The sequence below is a fragment of the Phyllostomus hastatus genome, unplaced genomic scaffold (genome assembly GCF_019186645.2).
Source record: "Phyllostomus hastatus isolate PE091 unplaced genomic scaffold, TTU_PhHast_1.1 phas_contig_152, whole genome shotgun sequence".
NCBI lineage: Eukaryota > Metazoa > Chordata > Mammalia > Chiroptera > Phyllostomidae > Phyllostomus > Phyllostomus hastatus.
In genome coordinates, this window is record NW_025333622.1 from 16,509,163 (window position 1) to 16,526,819 (window position 17,657).

The 17,657-nt window shown below is 45.1% G+C and overlaps 1 protein-coding gene across 4 annotated transcripts in view; it reads right to left on the minus strand.

The window, feature by feature from the left end:
• Window positions 1-1,590: 1,590 nt before the first annotated feature.
• Window positions 1,591-17,657, minus strand: part of SPATA13 (spermatogenesis associated 13) — a 160,714-nt gene continuing 144,647 nt past the window's right edge. For all 4 annotated transcript variants that reach the window (XM_045830428.1, XM_045830429.1, XM_045830432.1 and 1 more), the window contains 7 exons: window positions 17,378-17,563; window positions 15,427-15,606; window positions 13,748-13,980; window positions 12,735-12,864; window positions 10,155-10,527; window positions 7,505-7,579; window positions 1,591-5,895 (listed from right to left, as the gene is read on the minus strand). In XM_045830428.1, the coding sequence (XP_045686384.1) occupies window positions 5,720-5,895; window positions 7,505-7,579; window positions 10,155-10,527; window positions 12,735-12,864; window positions 13,748-13,980; window positions 15,427-15,606; window positions 17,378-17,563 (1,353 nt within the window). In that variant the 3' untranslated portion in view covers window positions 1,591-5,719. The remainder of the gene's footprint in view (window positions 5,896-7,504; window positions 7,580-10,154; window positions 10,528-12,734; window positions 12,865-13,747; window positions 13,981-15,426; window positions 15,607-17,377; window positions 17,564-17,657) is intronic.

The window sequence follows — 17,657 nt, forward strand, 5'->3', positions numbered from 1 at the left end:
CCATTGCCAGCCCTGGCCTCCTTCCTGGGCTTCACTCTGTTTGTCTCACTACCCACTGAACAGCCTTGCCATAAACCCAAACATGGAACTCCTGTCCAGGAGTATTACTCTTCCATGCAGTATTTTCTACATCTATGTATGGCACTAGCACCCACCGGTCACCCCAAGGAAGAACTTGGAAACCACCATCTCCTCCCAACATGTAGTGGCTGGCTGAGACCTGCCGTTGCCACTGAGCATCCTTCCCATCCCGCCTCCTCTCCTTTCCCATGGTCTCTTCACTGGGTACCCTCTCCTAAATCACCTCCCTGCCTCTGGTTTTCAACCCACACTTTTCTCTGTCACTGGCATGAGTGCCTAAGCATGTTTGGCTACAACATTCCTTTTTTCAAAGTCTTTGCCTACAGAACAAAATCCCAGTGTCTCATTGAGGTCCACAGGTCTTCTGCAGTCCATCTTCCAACAAGTTGGTCTCACACAGTTTGTACCACCTCTGGCCAGCAACACACCAGCCTGCTGTGAAAGGTTCATCCTGCAGGGTCCCACTGGGGCTTGTCCTGCTGTATGCTGCTTCTTACCTTGATACTAGAGGAAGGGATTGTCTCCTGAAATTCCTTCATAACTTGTATACTCCTGTGTTGCACAGTGCACACTCAATTTTAATTGTGCCTGTCTGTCTTCTCTTTTCAGTTGTAAGCTCTTATGGAGGATTCATACATTTCAGCTTCTCCTTCCAGGGCATTGGGTAAGTGGCTCATGTTAAGTCACCTCCCCACAACTCTTCTAGAAGAAATGGCCACAGCCCTCTATTCCCACTCCTGCCTATATGTGGTACCAGATTGACCCTGGGAGCCAACCTTTGAGAGGCACACTTTGGTTTCCAGCACTTTCAGCTCCCCCCGCCCCCACGCTCCCTCAAGTACCACATCCCCAAGCAAAGCCCCCTCTTTCCCTCCAGCTCCAGGAGGGGAAACCAGTTTGGGAAGTAGGTGGCTATTAAGAGTAAACAAACAAAACAGGGACTAGCTGCCTGGCAACCTTTATAAGAATCCTTTTCAGATCACAGTCACAGCAAACAATGGGCTATTTACTAGCTTTTCGGGAGCCATTAATTAGAAGAGGAAATTGTTATCTACCCCACCCCAGAGGGTAAGTAGGCCTAGGGCCACTAGCAGATCAGTGAAGGGGCCAGACCTTTCCTTTGCCAGCAGCAGGGAAATGAAAGGCATGTTCTGTTGTCTACTGTCTACCTTCTACCATCTATGCAAAAGCTGCTGCCACAAAACTGGACTTCTCATTTCAGGTTTTGGCTTTACCAGTCTTATTCCAATGTTTAGGGACTTTTTTCGAGTCAAGTGGTCCCTATTCCCTATTCACAGTGGACAGGTATGGAGAACCTTCTTTCTCCCATTCCTGTCCAGTGGTTTGATCTAGCTCATTAATGGACAAATTATTATTGAAAAGAACTCCATCAATGTCCAGGTAGGAAATGCCCTGTGAATCCCACCTAAGAAAGAAAACCCTCCTAACCCTCTCTCTCCATTAGAACAAAAATCTTACTCGAATACTCAAATGCACTACTAGAACCAGTTTGGCAAATTAATTTTAATATACAGATATGAAACAAATATAGATTCACAGCATTTACAAGAAATCATTCAAATAATGTTGTAAATATATGTATATATTTTTATAAAAACTTCATTCAACAAAAATACATTTCAAGTCATAGCGCTCTTGTATGACACCTTTCAGCTGTCCACAGCCAGCCCACCAGTTTGGGAGCTGTCACAACTCACACAGATCACATCATTTTGGTGTTGATGAGTTAAAATGAAAAGGTTACCAAAAGCCTTGCAAGTACGTTAAGTCAAACGTGAATGACTCTAACACTTATAAAAGGAATGAATTATGAAATCACAGAATTAAATGAAGTATTTTCTAAATACAAATGTTGATGCCTATGGAATAACTAAAGGCAATATTGTTATGTATGTTGTAGCTATATACATTTGCATCAAATATTTAAACTTTGGGGTTTTTCAAGGTCAGATAGTTTTTCTTTTTTTTTTCTCCTGAAGTCTTTTGAACTCCACCTTCACCACATCCATCCTGAGTGCAGCATTAGCCAAGTGATACTTTAACAGAGGGACCATATGTAGGTGAAGCTCATTGCTGGGGACAACTGTGTTTGTGCAATTTGTCCTGGTTGGTTTGTGTGTGTCCCGTAGCCTGGAAAGGACATTTATTCACACTTGCTGGCACTGTCCTGTGAGGGACACATCTGTTTCTCTCCTCAACAAAAAATAACACAGCAATTTCCCCCCTAACCCCAGGTAGTTAGGCTGTTCTACTCTGGCTAAGTAAGTTGATTTTATTGAGGAATATCAGCAGTGTGGGCACGTTATTATCTCCAATTGATAAAATATCGCATCTCAAGGCTTTTATGAAAGATTTCTATTGTGAACCAAATTTTCAATGAAGTGCACTTTTGCTGTGTCTAGTATCGAAGGGATTTTCTGAACAGGCACTAAATTAGTCTTCATCTAGATTAGGTACAGAAAGATACAATAATATTCACAAATAGTGGGGAGATGGAAATGGAATGTTTTCAACTATAATATCAGGTCCAGGTGAAAAAGATCAGTTCTACTGGAAATGAACTATACAGATGGTCCCATCAAAGCCCTGGCAAGCTGCTGCCACTCTTTTTCTAGTTTTCAGCCCAAAGACAAAGAATGCCACTTCTCCAGGATTTTATAAACATTCTATTTTATGATTTTTTTTTACCTGTTGCAAGATTGTCCTACATTTTAGGTATGATCAAGATTGAGGAGGTTACTCTTGACCCAAGGCCAGAGCAACTGCCTTTTGACAGAGTTGTCAAATTCTGAAATATGAATGATGGAATAGGTGAAGTTCATCGAAATTCTATATCATCTCTTCTTTTTTCGGTCTCCCATGTTGTGCAATGTAGGGTCCAAAAAAGTGAAAGAAAGAGAAAGTGAAATACCCAATGAAATTCATACATAATCTGTATAGAGACTGTTTTTTTCTATACTTTTTGAAGTGGAACATGAGAGTTAAGTCAAGAAGGAAGTTTGGCAAACCAAAATTAGGCTACTTGAGCCATCTATTCTTTATACAACTCTGGCATTTAGTAAAACAACTGAAGTTAGACATGTCAACTTAAAGAAGTCAAAGGACGTTCTGTCCTTTCAAATCTATTTTAGCAGTTTTCAAAATCAACTGAAAACCCAAGCAGGACCCACCCAGAACAGATCTCCAGAACAGATCTTTGATCAGGTGATTCTCACAGGGTACAGAGCTGACAGGCCCTAGGGGCCCTGCAGGCCTGGGTATCTGAGCTCCCTGTTCTTCTTCTTCTCTCTCTCTCTTTTTTAAGATTTTTATTTATTTTTAGACAGAAGGGAAGGGAGGGAGAAAGAGAAGGAAAAATTAATGTGTGGCTGCCTCTCACACACCCCATACTGGGGACCTGGCTCACAATCCAGGCATGGGCCCTGATCTGGGAATCAAACCTGTAACCCTTTGGTTTGCAGGTCAGCACCCAATCCACTGAGCTACACACCAGCCAGGGTCTGAGCTTCCTGTTCTTGTTAGGAGTCCATGAGCGAGAGGTGGGGACTAAAGTCAGGGCTCAGCTGAGAAATAAGTCAGGACTTGTCACAGAACTTAAAGCATTTCTTCATTGCCCATTAATAAATATTAGCAAATGGAAGCCCACTGAGTGGTTCTTTACTCACTGAATATTCATTTAAAACATAACCTAAGCAAATAATTCTCTTTGCTTCCTTAATGTAATTCTCTTATATTAAAAACAAAACACAACCAATTGTTCAAAACTGCTGTATATACAAAGAACTCTACTTTAGCACACAGACCCCTAGAGTTTTTGCTGAGGGGCCTACAAAAAGCATATTTAGTATGGTTTACAAAACATAACATTTTTTGTTAGTAAAAAGGTCAGTTATATAAATGTAACTAAAATTGAGATTTCTTCTCAAAAACGAAACACACACACTCATGCATGCACTCACAGCACCTCCTGAGAAGCCTCCTCACGGCAGTGGCTGGGGTTGCTGGCCACGGGCCAGTGTGACCTCCTGCCAATACTGCACTGAGGGCCCGGAGGTGCAGGGCAGGCTCAAGAACAGGAATGAGTTTCTGACACTGCTGCAGGACGCTGCGCTGAGCCTCACTGGAGAGGCCCAGGATTTTGTCCCTTTGTTGCAGGACTTCACCTCCTTCAGGAACAGCTCTGAGCGTGAGGAAGGAGAAAGAAGGGGAGGAATTGCACACCCAGAGACTCAGATTACATACACCTTTGTGTTTGACAGCACAGGTTTGTTTATTCTCAAGCATGGGTCTGGTAGAAAAAAGAACTTTCTGAGAGTAGCATACAAAAAAGAGATTCTCAAATAGAAAACCACAAATTGTGCCATACAATACTCTCCCATCCAGTGCACTAAGTAAATTACAGTGGCATCTTGCTTGCAGAGTCTGTCTTCTCCAGACATATTTAAAAGTTAGTTTCATCAAAATTTACAATATAGACTAGGAAAAAACTATTGATTGGTATCAGACCATGTGGCCCTCATTAAAAAAAGACTGCTCTCTCTGAGTCTAGATATATTTTGTTAAGTTCTCTTTTATAAAGAGGGACTCTTGAGAAACCTGATGACATGCTAGTAGTGGCATGGTCAGCACTGCTATTTGGGTTCATGCAACCAAGTGGGCTCCACATCCACAGCCGGACTGCTCAGAAGCTCCTGCTTTCTCAGGGGAATGTAAATGCCATTATAGCTTAATTATTAAGGGTACCAGGAATAACTGATGGAGTGAGAATGCCTTTTGATTGGTGCATTCGCATACTCACTTTACCATAAAATTAAAATGAATGGGTTTTTATATTGCAAGTGGATATGTTTGAATAGTTTTAGTTTATGATGTGTGAGTAGACATGGTTTCTGGTCATGGAGTCACACACTGCATGTGCGTAGAAGTGTACCTGACTTGAGAAGGGCCAATCTAGCCCATGTAGGACTTCCTCTGCCTCCCTCCCTCTCTGGAAAACAGCTTTACCATTAGGAGACTGAAGTCACTCTTCCTTGCAGACCTCCCTGCCACACAACAGGCTCATCCTGTTTCCCCCTCCAGCCTGTAGGGGAGAGGAACCTGGCAGGATGAAGACTGCACTACCACAGTGGCAAATGTGTAGGTTCAGATGACACCCGGGACACCACATCTGCAGTAAGTCCCTTCCTAATACCATGGAAGAGAGATGCGGCTTACCCATGCCAGCGACAGGTAGTATTGTCCCAATCCCAGGACTACCATTGCCTTCAAATCAAATGCAAAAGCACCACACCATCCTGCCCTTATTCATGGCACTTTGGACCTGGGCTGCGCACAGCACTCATCACCAGTGAGGCTCGCAGGGCCCTCTGCTCAGCACTCACTTTAGAGTATGTCACCAGGTCCTCAGTCTTGGCTGCCTTGGCACAGGTCACAGAGGGTTCCTGTGTACGTGAAAGAATCACCACCTTCTCCCCCTTCCAAGGAGGCAGCTGTGTCTCTGAAGACTGAAGGCGAGTCCAAGTCCTTCTCTGTTATTCATCCCCAAAAGAAGTTTTCAGCACTGGGTCCAAAGACTGTCCTTGGATTGTGCACAGTTGAAGTGCAGCCCTCCCTGTTTTCATTTCTTGAAAGGGGTGAGTTTATGGAATGTGTGCCAGAACAGCGAAGGCTTCCTCTTGGGTTCTGCCAGGACGAACACCTGCTGCTGAGGGACGCTGGTGGGCATGGTGATGTGGCGCTGATGAATGGGGTGCAAGCTCTGGTGTGGTGGGGCGGCAGGGCATCCACTGTAGCCTAACTCGAGAGGAGAAAGATAGCACATGGGCTGAGGGTCACTTATCAGCCGAAGAGGGAAAAAAACAACCAGTGCCAAGACTCGAGTTCTTAGCTGATTTTCAATTCACACTAATCGAAAGCACAACTGATGGCTGTTATAAGACATTCAGCCCATAGTATGTGTGGACGTGTGGTGTAGATTACCTCATTGAATCCTCACAAAAATCATCCCAGGAAGGGATCATTAGAGCAGCGTGACCGGAAGGACACAAACCAGAAAGCGTATGGGAATCGCTGTGGTCACACCACAGTAAGTGGCAGGATTAGAGCTGAACTGCTATTCGGGATGACAACCGACAACATACTGCCTCAGCCCAGACCCTGCTCTGTCACTTACTAGCTGTAATTACTGGGAAATTACTTGGTTTCTGTGTCTCAGTTCCCTAAATCTAAGGTAGGGACAATGGTACCTGCTGGGTTGTGAGAATTACATGGGTTAACAGAAGCAGTATACCTAGAATAGTGCCCCCCAATACTTAATCACTGTAATCAAAACTATTGTATTAGAGTCAGCATTTTAAATTTGTGCAGAGGTCATTAAAAAGGCTTATTGAAACTAGCTACAAGACCACACAGTAACTGTGAAAGTCAGCATGGTAAGAGGAAAGAGTGTGGGTTTGGAAGGAGCCAGGACCTCTGTCCAGAATCCATCCCTACTACTAGGCCTTCCTCGTCTCCCAGGATGAGAGAGGAGGAAATGAGGTAGCTCATGAAAGCGCCTGAAAGGTGATCATTCATTCCATTCTTCAGAGGCTACTTGCTAAGCTAGTGACTCTTACAAGATACAGAAACAAATACTTTCTAACACACTGGTATTTACTGGTCACCTGCCAGTAAAAGTGGAGATGTCAAAAAAGAATACACAGTGGATTTTTCTGCCTTGAACATGTTTATGACTTGGGGGAGGGGGAGGATTTCTGCATTTGAGTGGAGGGAGCAGGAAAGTTATGAGTGTGGTGTTGGTAATGAATTCTTGGTGTAGCAGTTGACAGCCTATCACAGTCCTAGGCTGAACTGATCTGTGTTTTTGTATTTTCAGTTAGGAAAATACTGAATAGATAAACATCATAGGGTGAGTGAGTACCTCTTGGAGTCAATCTGAATTAATTTTACAAAAATATAATATTTTTGGAATAAAGACCTTCAGTATTTCTGTTGAGCTAGAGTATCAGTATCACCTACGTGAGCACAGTCTTGGCTTGCACATCAGGACCCTGCAGTGTGTGCCCTGGGCACTGATATTTTTAAATAGCTGCCCAGGTCCTTCTGATGAGCAGAGAGGACAGAGAACCCTGGCTCTAAATAAGCTAGTGTGTCTTCCTGTTCCTTAACTCATCGTATGATGTGATGAACATTAGATCTTTTTTCTTACTTAAATAAGAATGTAGCTTACAGTGGACACGCAGTTGGGGTTGGCGATTTCCTCCTCATGTGCCCAAAAGATGCAGGAGGGGTTGATGTGCCTCAGACTAGTAATGATACCATCATCCCCTCAGAACAGAGAGTCCCTGGTTTTAATTCCAAAACTGATATACTTTACAGAGATGGAGGCATCTGTAGAACTCACCTTTTGACTTTCCATGTCCTGCCTTTTGAGCATTTAACATGGCAAGCTTCTTTTGATTTTCAGAAATTTCCATTCCTGGATTTAGAAACAAAGGTAATATGTATTCAAAACAAGTGAAAACATTTTAGAATAAAACTTGTGCCTTAACCCATATTACCCTTGAGGTATTCATCATAACCTGAAGCAAAGAACCTTAATCCTAGAGGACCTAGGAGAGGATGAAAAGACTGGAAAAGGAAACAGAAGGAGCAATAATTATCACAAGGATGGCCACAGAATTATTTTCTAAACCAGGACCCTGGAAAGACTGAGACGGAGTGCTGTTGGTAAGGAGGCACTGACCACTTGTGTAAACCCAGGCAAGAGTTCATTTGGAGTCACCCCAATTACCTCCCTACAGGACAAGGCTCTGGGAGGAGAAGACAAATCAAAGGGGCCCCCAGTTCTGCTCACCTACCTGCTGTGGAAGCTGAGTGAGTTTTATTCTCCCCCTAACACAGGTAATACTTGAGTGATGGGAACTGGGTTACTCCAACTATAGGGAGCGTGAGGAGAGAGGCAAGGACAGAGGCGGAGGAGGCTCACACTGCCACACTGGTCAAGGCTTCCTCCTGGGGAAGGAGAACTGGGCTATGCCTCCCCCTAACACAGGTAATACTTGAGTGATGGGAACTGGGTTACTCCAACTATAGGGAGCGTGAGGAGAGAGGCAAGGACAGAGGCGGAGGAGGCTCACACTGCCACACTGGGCAAGGCTTCCTCCTGGGGAAGGAGAACTGGGCTATGCCTCTGCTACCTGGGGCCACTCGCCAAGGCTCACCCTCTACCTTTGAACACTCTGCTCCCTGCACCCTGGCTCCTTGGCATGCCTGATATCAGTCCCTAATGGGTCCTATCATCTCCTTCAGGCTCTGTCCACTGACCCCTGGCTTCTACTGCTCTGAGGCCCACGCCTCATTCCCATCCTCTGAGCCCAGCCTGGCTAATGGCATAATGATCCCACATGTCGTGTATTGGGCACCTAGGCTGACACAACATTTTCATCCACTCACACCCACATCACAGATTCAATGGCTCCAAGAGTGCTGCGTGCAGCCATTCATTCATTCATTCATTCACTCATTCCTGTCTGTCTTCTGAGCACTAGCTGTGAGCACAGGCACTGAATTGCAGAGGTACATCAGTTCTCTTCTTGTTTCTCCTGCTAAGGGGCGGAGTTGAAGAGTATTTAGAATGCCCTTTAAATATTTGGTTTTATCTGAGGAAAAGCCAAAGTACTCTAAATTAGAAATGATTTCAAGGCCTGCACCAGACAATGTTACATGGCAGGTACAAATCAGGATTTTGTGGATCTCTCATTTTGCATCTGAATTTATGTGACCTTCAACTATCTGAAGAATTCTTGGCATGATGGAGTGATGAACCTTATTCCAATGAGACCCAAAAGTCAAAACCTGCATCAATACATGGAAGTTGCTGGGGATCAGCTTTCCTCTTAGAATAAAGGATACTTTCACTTAGTAGAAGGGGCCACCTGTGAGCAGTGGTCTCTGTGCCATTAGAGGTCAAGGTACGAGCCAGTGCTCACCTGTTAAGAATGTTTCAGAGGAGATTCTTGCTTCTGATGGCAAGTCAGCCTGACGACTTGTAGAGCCCTTTCTACTCTAATACATGATCCCACAAAACCTCCTGTGGGTGAGAGCGCCATCCATGGCCAAGCCTGGGTCTGGTGCTGGTGACACTTGCCATGGTGGGGGCCAACACAGTACCTTCTGGTTTTATTCTAGCCTTCCTCACGGCAGTGGACCAGGAAATGAAAGGGGAGAGCCTTCTCCTGCATCCTGCACCACACCATCTTTGAGGTCTGGTCCCAGAAGGGCTGCAGAGGTGAGCATCCTTCATCCTACCTCATCTCTAGAGGTCCATGGTCCCTGTGGCATCCTGACTTCCATTCAACAGTTTGTGCTCAAACCCTACTGTGCTGGGAGGCACTACCTCAGCTCAGAGACTGTGGGTGCTCCCACTGTAAATAATAGGCTTGATGGTGCATCTCATAGGCCAGTCAATACCTGGAGGGGAGCAGAGCTGCAGAGACCAGGGCAATCCTGGGCATGGATTTCACTGCAGCACAGGAGGCTTCATGGCTGAGATGGGGAATATGCAGGCAGGTATGGGGCCGGAATGGACTGTGACAGCAAGGTAAATTTAAAGTGCTTTAAAGGCACAGCTGAAGAGGAAGCCTCAAGGATCACCTTATATTTCTCAAGGCCTGGGTGACGGTCACCAGAGTGTGACTCAGTCTCCTGGGCACACTGAGATGGTTCTAAATGTCACTTGGTCATCATGTGAGAGTGGGCAAAGGCCTTGGCCTCAATTATATATATTATCTATAAAATGGGTATAGAAATAATACCTTTTGAAATTAAATGAGACAATCTCTGCAAATGTGGAGCACAGCTCTGGCACATAAATATTGCTAGTAGTAACTACATCTGTCATGGCCTGTCTTGCAAGCAAGTTTAGAAATATTTACAATTCGCAAATCCTTCTCTTTTCTGAAGTGTGGGGTTTAGCTCTTTGGGAGAAGGCTGGAGGGTGAGGCTCGAAAACAGAGGCCAATGACACCCCGTGGCACTGAGGTGCTGCTTACCCATCTCCCGGTCCTCCTGCACCCGTCTCCTTTCATCCTTGCAAGCCTGCAGCCACCTCGCCTTGTCTTCTTGTTTCTTGGCACAAAACAGATGAACTTCATCAGTGGTTTTGCTGACAAGCTTGAAGGCATTTTTCAGGCTGAGATTCCAGTCCTTGTCCCGCCCGTCCTCTAGGTCCACTAGCTCCATGTCATCCATGTCCACACGGCCCCTGTAATAGAGCATGTCCCTGCGCAGCAGGTCCTTCTTGCAGGACACCAGCTGGTGGTCAAACAGAAAGAATGTCCGCTGCTGGCTCTTCCCTTGCTTAGTGATCCTGGTTAGCTCCCCAGAATGGATCAGTTCTGAGCTTCGGTCTAAAGTGTCCTGTCCCTGGAAGATGAGAAAGAACACACTGTAAGACTTTCCAGTCTCCACACCTTCAGGTGTTACGGATACAGGACAAGGCCTGGCCCAGAATCTTCCCCAGATTTTCCAGCTGCCTGAGGCCCATTCACCGGTGGCCAGAACCTCAAAGACCATTTAAAACCTTGGTTTATTAGTCTTCTTGTGTGTGATATTTCTTATGTTTCTTTCCTACTCAGTGGGAAACTGTCGCAGTGCCTCTATGTAATCTGAAGTCTCCTTTTGTCAGAAAATTGGTGAAGAGCCTGCCGGATTAACAGAGTCTGACCACGATCTGGCACGGCAGCTGGCCCAGGCCGACCCGGGGAGAACGAGGACCTCAGGCAGGTCTGTGTGTGGATGCCGCACTGCGGGCGCTCTGGCTCCGAGGCAGGCGTAGAGCAGCTCCCCTGGAATAACTAACTAGGGTCTTCAGAAACAAAAGGCCAGATGGCATATTACCAGCAAGAAATTGGTAAACTTCTGATGATAAATTATCTGCTAAGTGCCAGAGCCCAAGAACTCAAGGAAACCACACTTTTATCATAGTCAGGTTGGGTCTAACCCAATGGAACTTTATGGTACTTGGTATGGCATTGGCTTTTAATTTTGTAAATTAAAGATTTTATTCTCCTTTAATCTCAGTCATACACATTATTTTTTTTTTTGGTAGGAAAATGCTCTAACTTCAAAATGCTTCTGCTATTTACTTGCCTAGAGCAATTCTGTGTACTATATTCTTCACCTGCAAAATAAGAGAGTTATACTCAGGGATCTCCAAGCTCCAAAACTCTATAAGGCCCTTGAAATACAAGTATTTCTTTCCAATTTTTACCACTATTATGTACTTTAGTTAAAAACCTAACTTCTCAACCCAAACTTTCACAGTCCTTCAGGACAGTGAGTTTTGACCAATCAGTTTGATGTAGGATGAATCTTGCTTGTGCTAAAAGCCATATGAACAGCATCAACTTTGTTCTTAATAAAGCCATAGAGCCTAGTGGTTACCAGCACAGACTCCAAAGCCAGGCTGCTGCCTTCATTTGAATCCAGTTCAGCCACTTCCTAGCTTTGTGGCTGGGACACGATACTTAACTGTTCTGTGCTTCAGTTTCCCCATCTGGTAAATGGGGGTAGTAACCCCTACTTCATAGGACTGTTGAGAGGATTAAATGAGTTCCCACATATAAATGGCTTAGACCAGTGTTAGGCATGTGGTAAACATGATGCAGGCTGATATCATCCTTGCTTGTTTTCATAAATTAATAAATGTGTGCACGTGCGCATGTGCCATTATTATAGGCTGCGTTAAGCCCTGCATCTGCAGTCTTCTAATCCTTACAGTAGCCCTATGAGTTAGGTAACAGTTTCCGCTCCACCATGTAGATGAAAACACTGACTGTCCCCAGTCCACAGAGGGCTTACACACAGGCAGCCCAAGCAGCTCCACAGTTCACACAATCATTTGCATTTTAAATGTTCTCCAGCTGCTCTCATGAAGCTTACTCTCTTGCAGGAGAGAGGAGGCATAGGCAATAAATTAATTATAAACACTCTTTAGACTATTTTTGGTGGAGGTACGAGATAAAGTAGTAGACTTAAGTTCAATGATATGCCTCAAAATGTATATAGGTATCCTCTGCTTTTCAAAAGTTCTCTTTATACCACTTTTTTACTAAAGACCTACATTAGTACCTGTTTTTGCTAACTGAAAAAAATCCAAGGAGAATTTTCATTTTTATCAAAAAAGGTGAGAAGTAAAAAGAGTTCAGCATTTGTTTTGCAGCAGCTGTTATAGAGGCAGTGGCACCCTGAGCAGTGAGAGCGGCCCCATGAAGCTCCTTCCCTGGGAACCACACTCAGTGTCTCAGCACTGAGTTGCAAGAGCTTTGGGCTGTGTCTGTGAGCATCTGTGCTTTATCTCAGTTTATTCTGTGCATCCATCAGCAGGAGGTGTCCCAAGGTACTGGTCTTTGGCTTTGTACCATTTCAGCATATGAAAGGTTTCATAGGAAGGCTCTAATTTAGAATAGCAGAGGAATTCTGTGTACCATACAGTCATGAGTATAAAGTGTCAATCATAGGACATTAAAGTATGTCATTCAAGTATACCAGAGGTGTGTGTGGCGGGGGTGGGGGGGTGTGAGCGGTGATGGACGATGTGTATGTGTACTAGGGGTATGTGGGCCACTTACCTCCCAGCCTACAATGGACACCTGCCACCGCGCTATCTTGTCTATGCTTTCCAGTTTGCGTTTGTGCTCATTGATCAAACAGGCTACGTTCTTCATGGCCTCATATGCTGCCTTTATGTTACTGTAATCACTGAAAAATGGGAGGTTAATTTTAACCATGATACACAACTTGAAAATGAAGACTGACAAAATAATGCACTCCATCCCTGATTTGTATACTAATAGTCTAGACAATGTGACATTTAAACAATAGCCATTGTTTACTTCTCCTTGTTCCTCCATGAATAGGCTATAGTCTGCATAGGTTAAGGGAACAGACCAAGTGCAATCCAGAATTCTTTGAGATAAGAATGTTGTCCTTCATCTCCCAGAACTTACCATGAATGAAAGTAAATGCCACAAGAAATGTTTTAATCACAGTGACAATGAATGACTTTCATTACTGAAGAAGGGACAATCTTTATCATTGCTTTCATTTTGATATAGCCGGTTTTGCTACAGGAAGTACTTTAATAACCACTAACCGTGTTCAAGAGTGATACTTTGCTCTGAGTCCCATCTTTCACATGGCTTGGACAAGGACACCAGAGGACACAAGCCACAGAAGGCTGACAGAGTAAGTTATGTAAATGCTAATGTGGCATTTACCTCATCAGCAGATCTTTGTTTCTGGCACTTTCCATATGCTACAGTCAAATCAAACTAAAATGTTGCCCCCAGCAGGCCCTTGTTCTCAAGGCCTCTAATACTGAAAAAAAGGAAACTACAGCCCCATCTACACACAGGCTGAGATGTCCAGCGTTAAAAACTTTCACATTCAAGCTTTGCTCAGTGTAAATAACTTTAACATTCTATACAATCTGAACACTCCTTCCCATAGAGGTACTGAAAGTGACAAGCCTGACACCTGAGCTTGTCTGCCTCTGACACCCGGGGAGGCTCTGGGGAGAGCTGAGGGACCCAGCACTCCATGGGGAGACTGGACCTGGCTTCCCACGTGGCCTCTCTCTCACCTGTGCTCCTGTGTGGTGTACTTGAGCAGCTCCGCCAGCTGCAGCGGGTACTTGCAGATCTTCTGCACCGGCGTGAGCAGGAAGCCGTCAATAGCAATGTCGATCATCTGCTGCAGCAGGCGGCAGGCCTCAAAGAAGTGCCGGTACCTGCCCTGCTTCATCAGGCTGGACAGCTCAGTGCAGGCTCTGGGGTGGTTGTTACAGTACTCAGAATAGATCGCAAAGCCCTCTTGCTGGGGAGGAGAAAGCAAGCATCCTCAGGCTACGGGTGGCTGTGGGCTAGACAACAGTGGGTAACAGCCCGTTCTATGTGAGGGGCATTCCTGGGAGGAGGGACGTGGCACCCTGAGTCCTTTTGTAATGTTTTTCATGCCTGTGTGAGAGGCCCAATGTCCTCTGTGGGAAGCGGCCATCTGCAGACTCTCCAGGGGGTGCAGGGAAAGCCTGCTCTAGGACTCAGAGCCCCAGTGCCCTTCCAGGCAGCCTTCCACAGACTGAAAGGGTATGTCACTGGTAAAGGGTGTGCCACAGGTGCACCGGGCTTCCCCAGAAGAATGGCATTCTCTGCTGACACCCTCCTCACCCTGTTTCTGATCTAAGAGAAGGTCAACTCACTCCTTTCTTTCCCTGATAAACTCCTTGACCATGACTGAAAGGTGAGGATTCAAAGCCTCTGCCTTCTTACCACAAGTTTTCTCCTTGACGTCCCAACGCCTGGCTTCCACATGCATGCTACCCTCCAGCCCCCAAAGGTAAGCCGTCCGCTCACCTCCTTGCCCTTCGGGTCACTTCCAGGCTGCGGCCAGCTCTCTCCATGATACCCACCCTTCTCCTGACCTCTGCAGAGCCCACTCCTTCCCTCTCTCCAACCCTCATCATGTGTGCACCTCCCTCCCTTCCTCCACGCTCCAGGAGCAGCCCTAGGCCCCAGTTCTTGGGCCTCACAGGGTCAATCTTCCCACCTCATTACCCCCACAGCATTTTCAGCTATTTGAAAGCAACCACCCTGGGGACCTGCTCCACTCTACTGCCTCTATGAAGCTATTGGGTCCAGCAACCACAGAGTGCTGCCTGAGGGGGTGGTGGTGGTGGGTGTCCTTGCTGCTATTACTATTATGCCCTGGCCATTTTGGCTGAGAATAAAATCTTCTTCCTCTGAAGTATTTTATAATTAAATAGTGGTAGCCATTAATCAGTTAAATGATACGCTCATGCCATCATCACACAGCAGGCACATGCATGGGTCCCAGAACCACACGCCTCAGTCTGGATTCCCACCTGCCACTTACTAATGTGTGACCCAGGGATGGCGACTCTCTGGGCTTCAGATTCCTCATCTTTGTAAATTGAGGACAATAAGCATACCTATCTCACAACAGCATAAAAGCTAACAAAACCCTGAAAATAGTGTTTAACATATAATAGACAATTAATAGGAATTATTAAAAAGTACCCCAAACTGCATAAAAGTGGGATGATTCTGGAAAAATGGACTTCGGTATTTAGCTAAAGATTAACCATATAAACCAATCAACTTAATTTACAAGTGACATCTCCATTCTATGAGAAATTAATCTAGTAAGCAAACACAGCTCAAAAAGAACTCATATTTTTAGTGAGGAAACATTTCAAAATTATGTAACCGGACGTTAAGAATAAAGAAGCGACGGGTGACATACATGTTGAAGAAAGCAGGATCCTATTTCACTTAAATGAGGTTCCTCTTTATTATACTGTTTCTCAAGGTCTTTCAGGAACTTTCTTTGGAATTTGTAAATGTCTTCAATGTTTCCAAAAATGGTGGCTAATTGTGCAACAGTAAACATTCCCGTATGCTTGCGACACTGCCGTATATAGCCCTGCAAAAGGGAAAGTGAGCTGTAAAGAACTGATTTGGAAACTCATCGAATTTTTTTTTAATAACATAGTATTTGGGGTCCAAAGCTATTGTCTTAGAATAGATTTTAATTAGAGAAAATTATTTTAACTTCTATGGGTCTCTGATGGGATAATCATACTTTCATGATTATTAATGTGCCATATTTTTTAAACAAAAGGAAAAAGAACAGATATGTGGGGCTAGGTTTATCATTCAAGAAACCATTAAAGTTTACAGCTTATACTCATGAAACAAGTGGTTTGGTTTCAAATAGTAGCTCAAACATTGGTATTGTTGCACTTTTTCTAAACTCTTCAGATAATCATTCTCCTATCCCTAATTTTATTCCACAGCTGAGAAGATTGGTCACATACGGAACTTCATCGCTTGCTAAACAGCTCACACAGCTCTGCTCACTGTCCGAGCCAAGAGCCAAGAGGCAAGAGCATCTCCCCCAGGATTCTACCATCACCTACGGTTTATGTACAGCATAAATATGTTGATCTCTAACACGAGGCCTGCCCTAGTTAGAAACTATTAATTACACACACTGTTTGTACTATGCCTCAGGTAGAAGTTAGTGGGGTAGGAAGGAAAAGCCATAAATATATGTAATAATTATTTCCAAAGTAGCATCATGTAATTACAGACTAGACTGACTATATGGTAAAGTTCACACCACCGACTATTTGGTATGAATTTTATCAGAAAGACAATGTAAAGGTCCAGGGTATGAGCTCTGGGGCAGGCTGCCTGGTTTAAGCCCCACCCCCACCTCCTAACGTCTCAGCTCCCAGGTTCCTCAACTATGAAACGGGGCTAAGTGGTCCTGCTTAGTGGGAGGGTTGTGAGAGTAAAATGAGCTGATTCAGGTAAAGGGACAGCACATAATCCATGCTCAACCATTATTAGCAATTACTTTTATTTTCCTAAAATGTTACTTTAAAGAAACTCCCTTAGCCATGTATTTATACAGAAAAAGATGGTTGGTATAAATCAGCTAACACTGGTCATACTGTATCTGGCCAGTTAGTCCAGTTACAACTGTGCCGCTGTCTCCCTGCCGCTCGTCCTCAGTGCTGAGTCGTCACAGCTGAGTGGGGCGTGCAGCGGTCAGCACGCAGAGCCAGCACCGCTGGAATGTGCACCAGGGCCAACTACAGTTTAGTGAAATGCTCACACAAAACCCATAAAAATGAAAAACATCACCGGAGAAATGAAATGTATTGCACAGCAGAATTATCGTGATGCTGTAGAATGTAGCCTTGGCTATCACTCCATAAAACCAGTTTTTTTTTTTGTTTGTTTGTTCGTTTTTGTCTACATCTAAATGACTCAGAATCTCATCTGGGCAACAGTGATTAGAGGCAGTGGGGCTGTAGACAGTGAGGAACCTTCGATTCTCTGTCAAGTCCAGAGGGTTTCACTTACAGGGTGTTGCCTTCTCTGACAGTCACTCACCCTGAATGATCTCAGAGTCCAGCCCTGAACGAGAGAGCGGCATAGCGCCCCAAGAAGAGAACCGGCTGCAACGGCAGGGTGGATAGCCATTTATGCTCACCAGGGCAGACGTGAACTTGACGAGTGAGCGGTCTATGCAGGGACCTGAGGAGTAGGAGGCCATGAGGGGAAATGAGGGATCTAGAAAACTGTGTAAATAGGAGGGTCTGACTGGGGACAGAAGAAAACCATAGGGGCCTGTCACAGAACCATGCGACAACCTCAGTGAGGCCACACGTCTGGTGTCTCACCTCACAGATGTCTTTGAGGTGCTTGATGTACACCCGCTCCGTGTTCATGATCTCCTGGATGACGTTAGTCCTCATCTGGTGCTTGTTCTCTGAGTGTTTATGGCGGTTTCTGCCAGCATCCTCCTCCGGCTCCTCACCCTGGGTGCTGCTGGAATTCTCTGACAGCTCTTCCTGATTGACTCGCAGCTGCAGGCACACACGGGGGACAGGTGACCCGGGGAGGCCTCCCTGGTTCCACTTCCCCACGCCCAGTAAGGGAGGCAGCCTGACCCTCACCTGC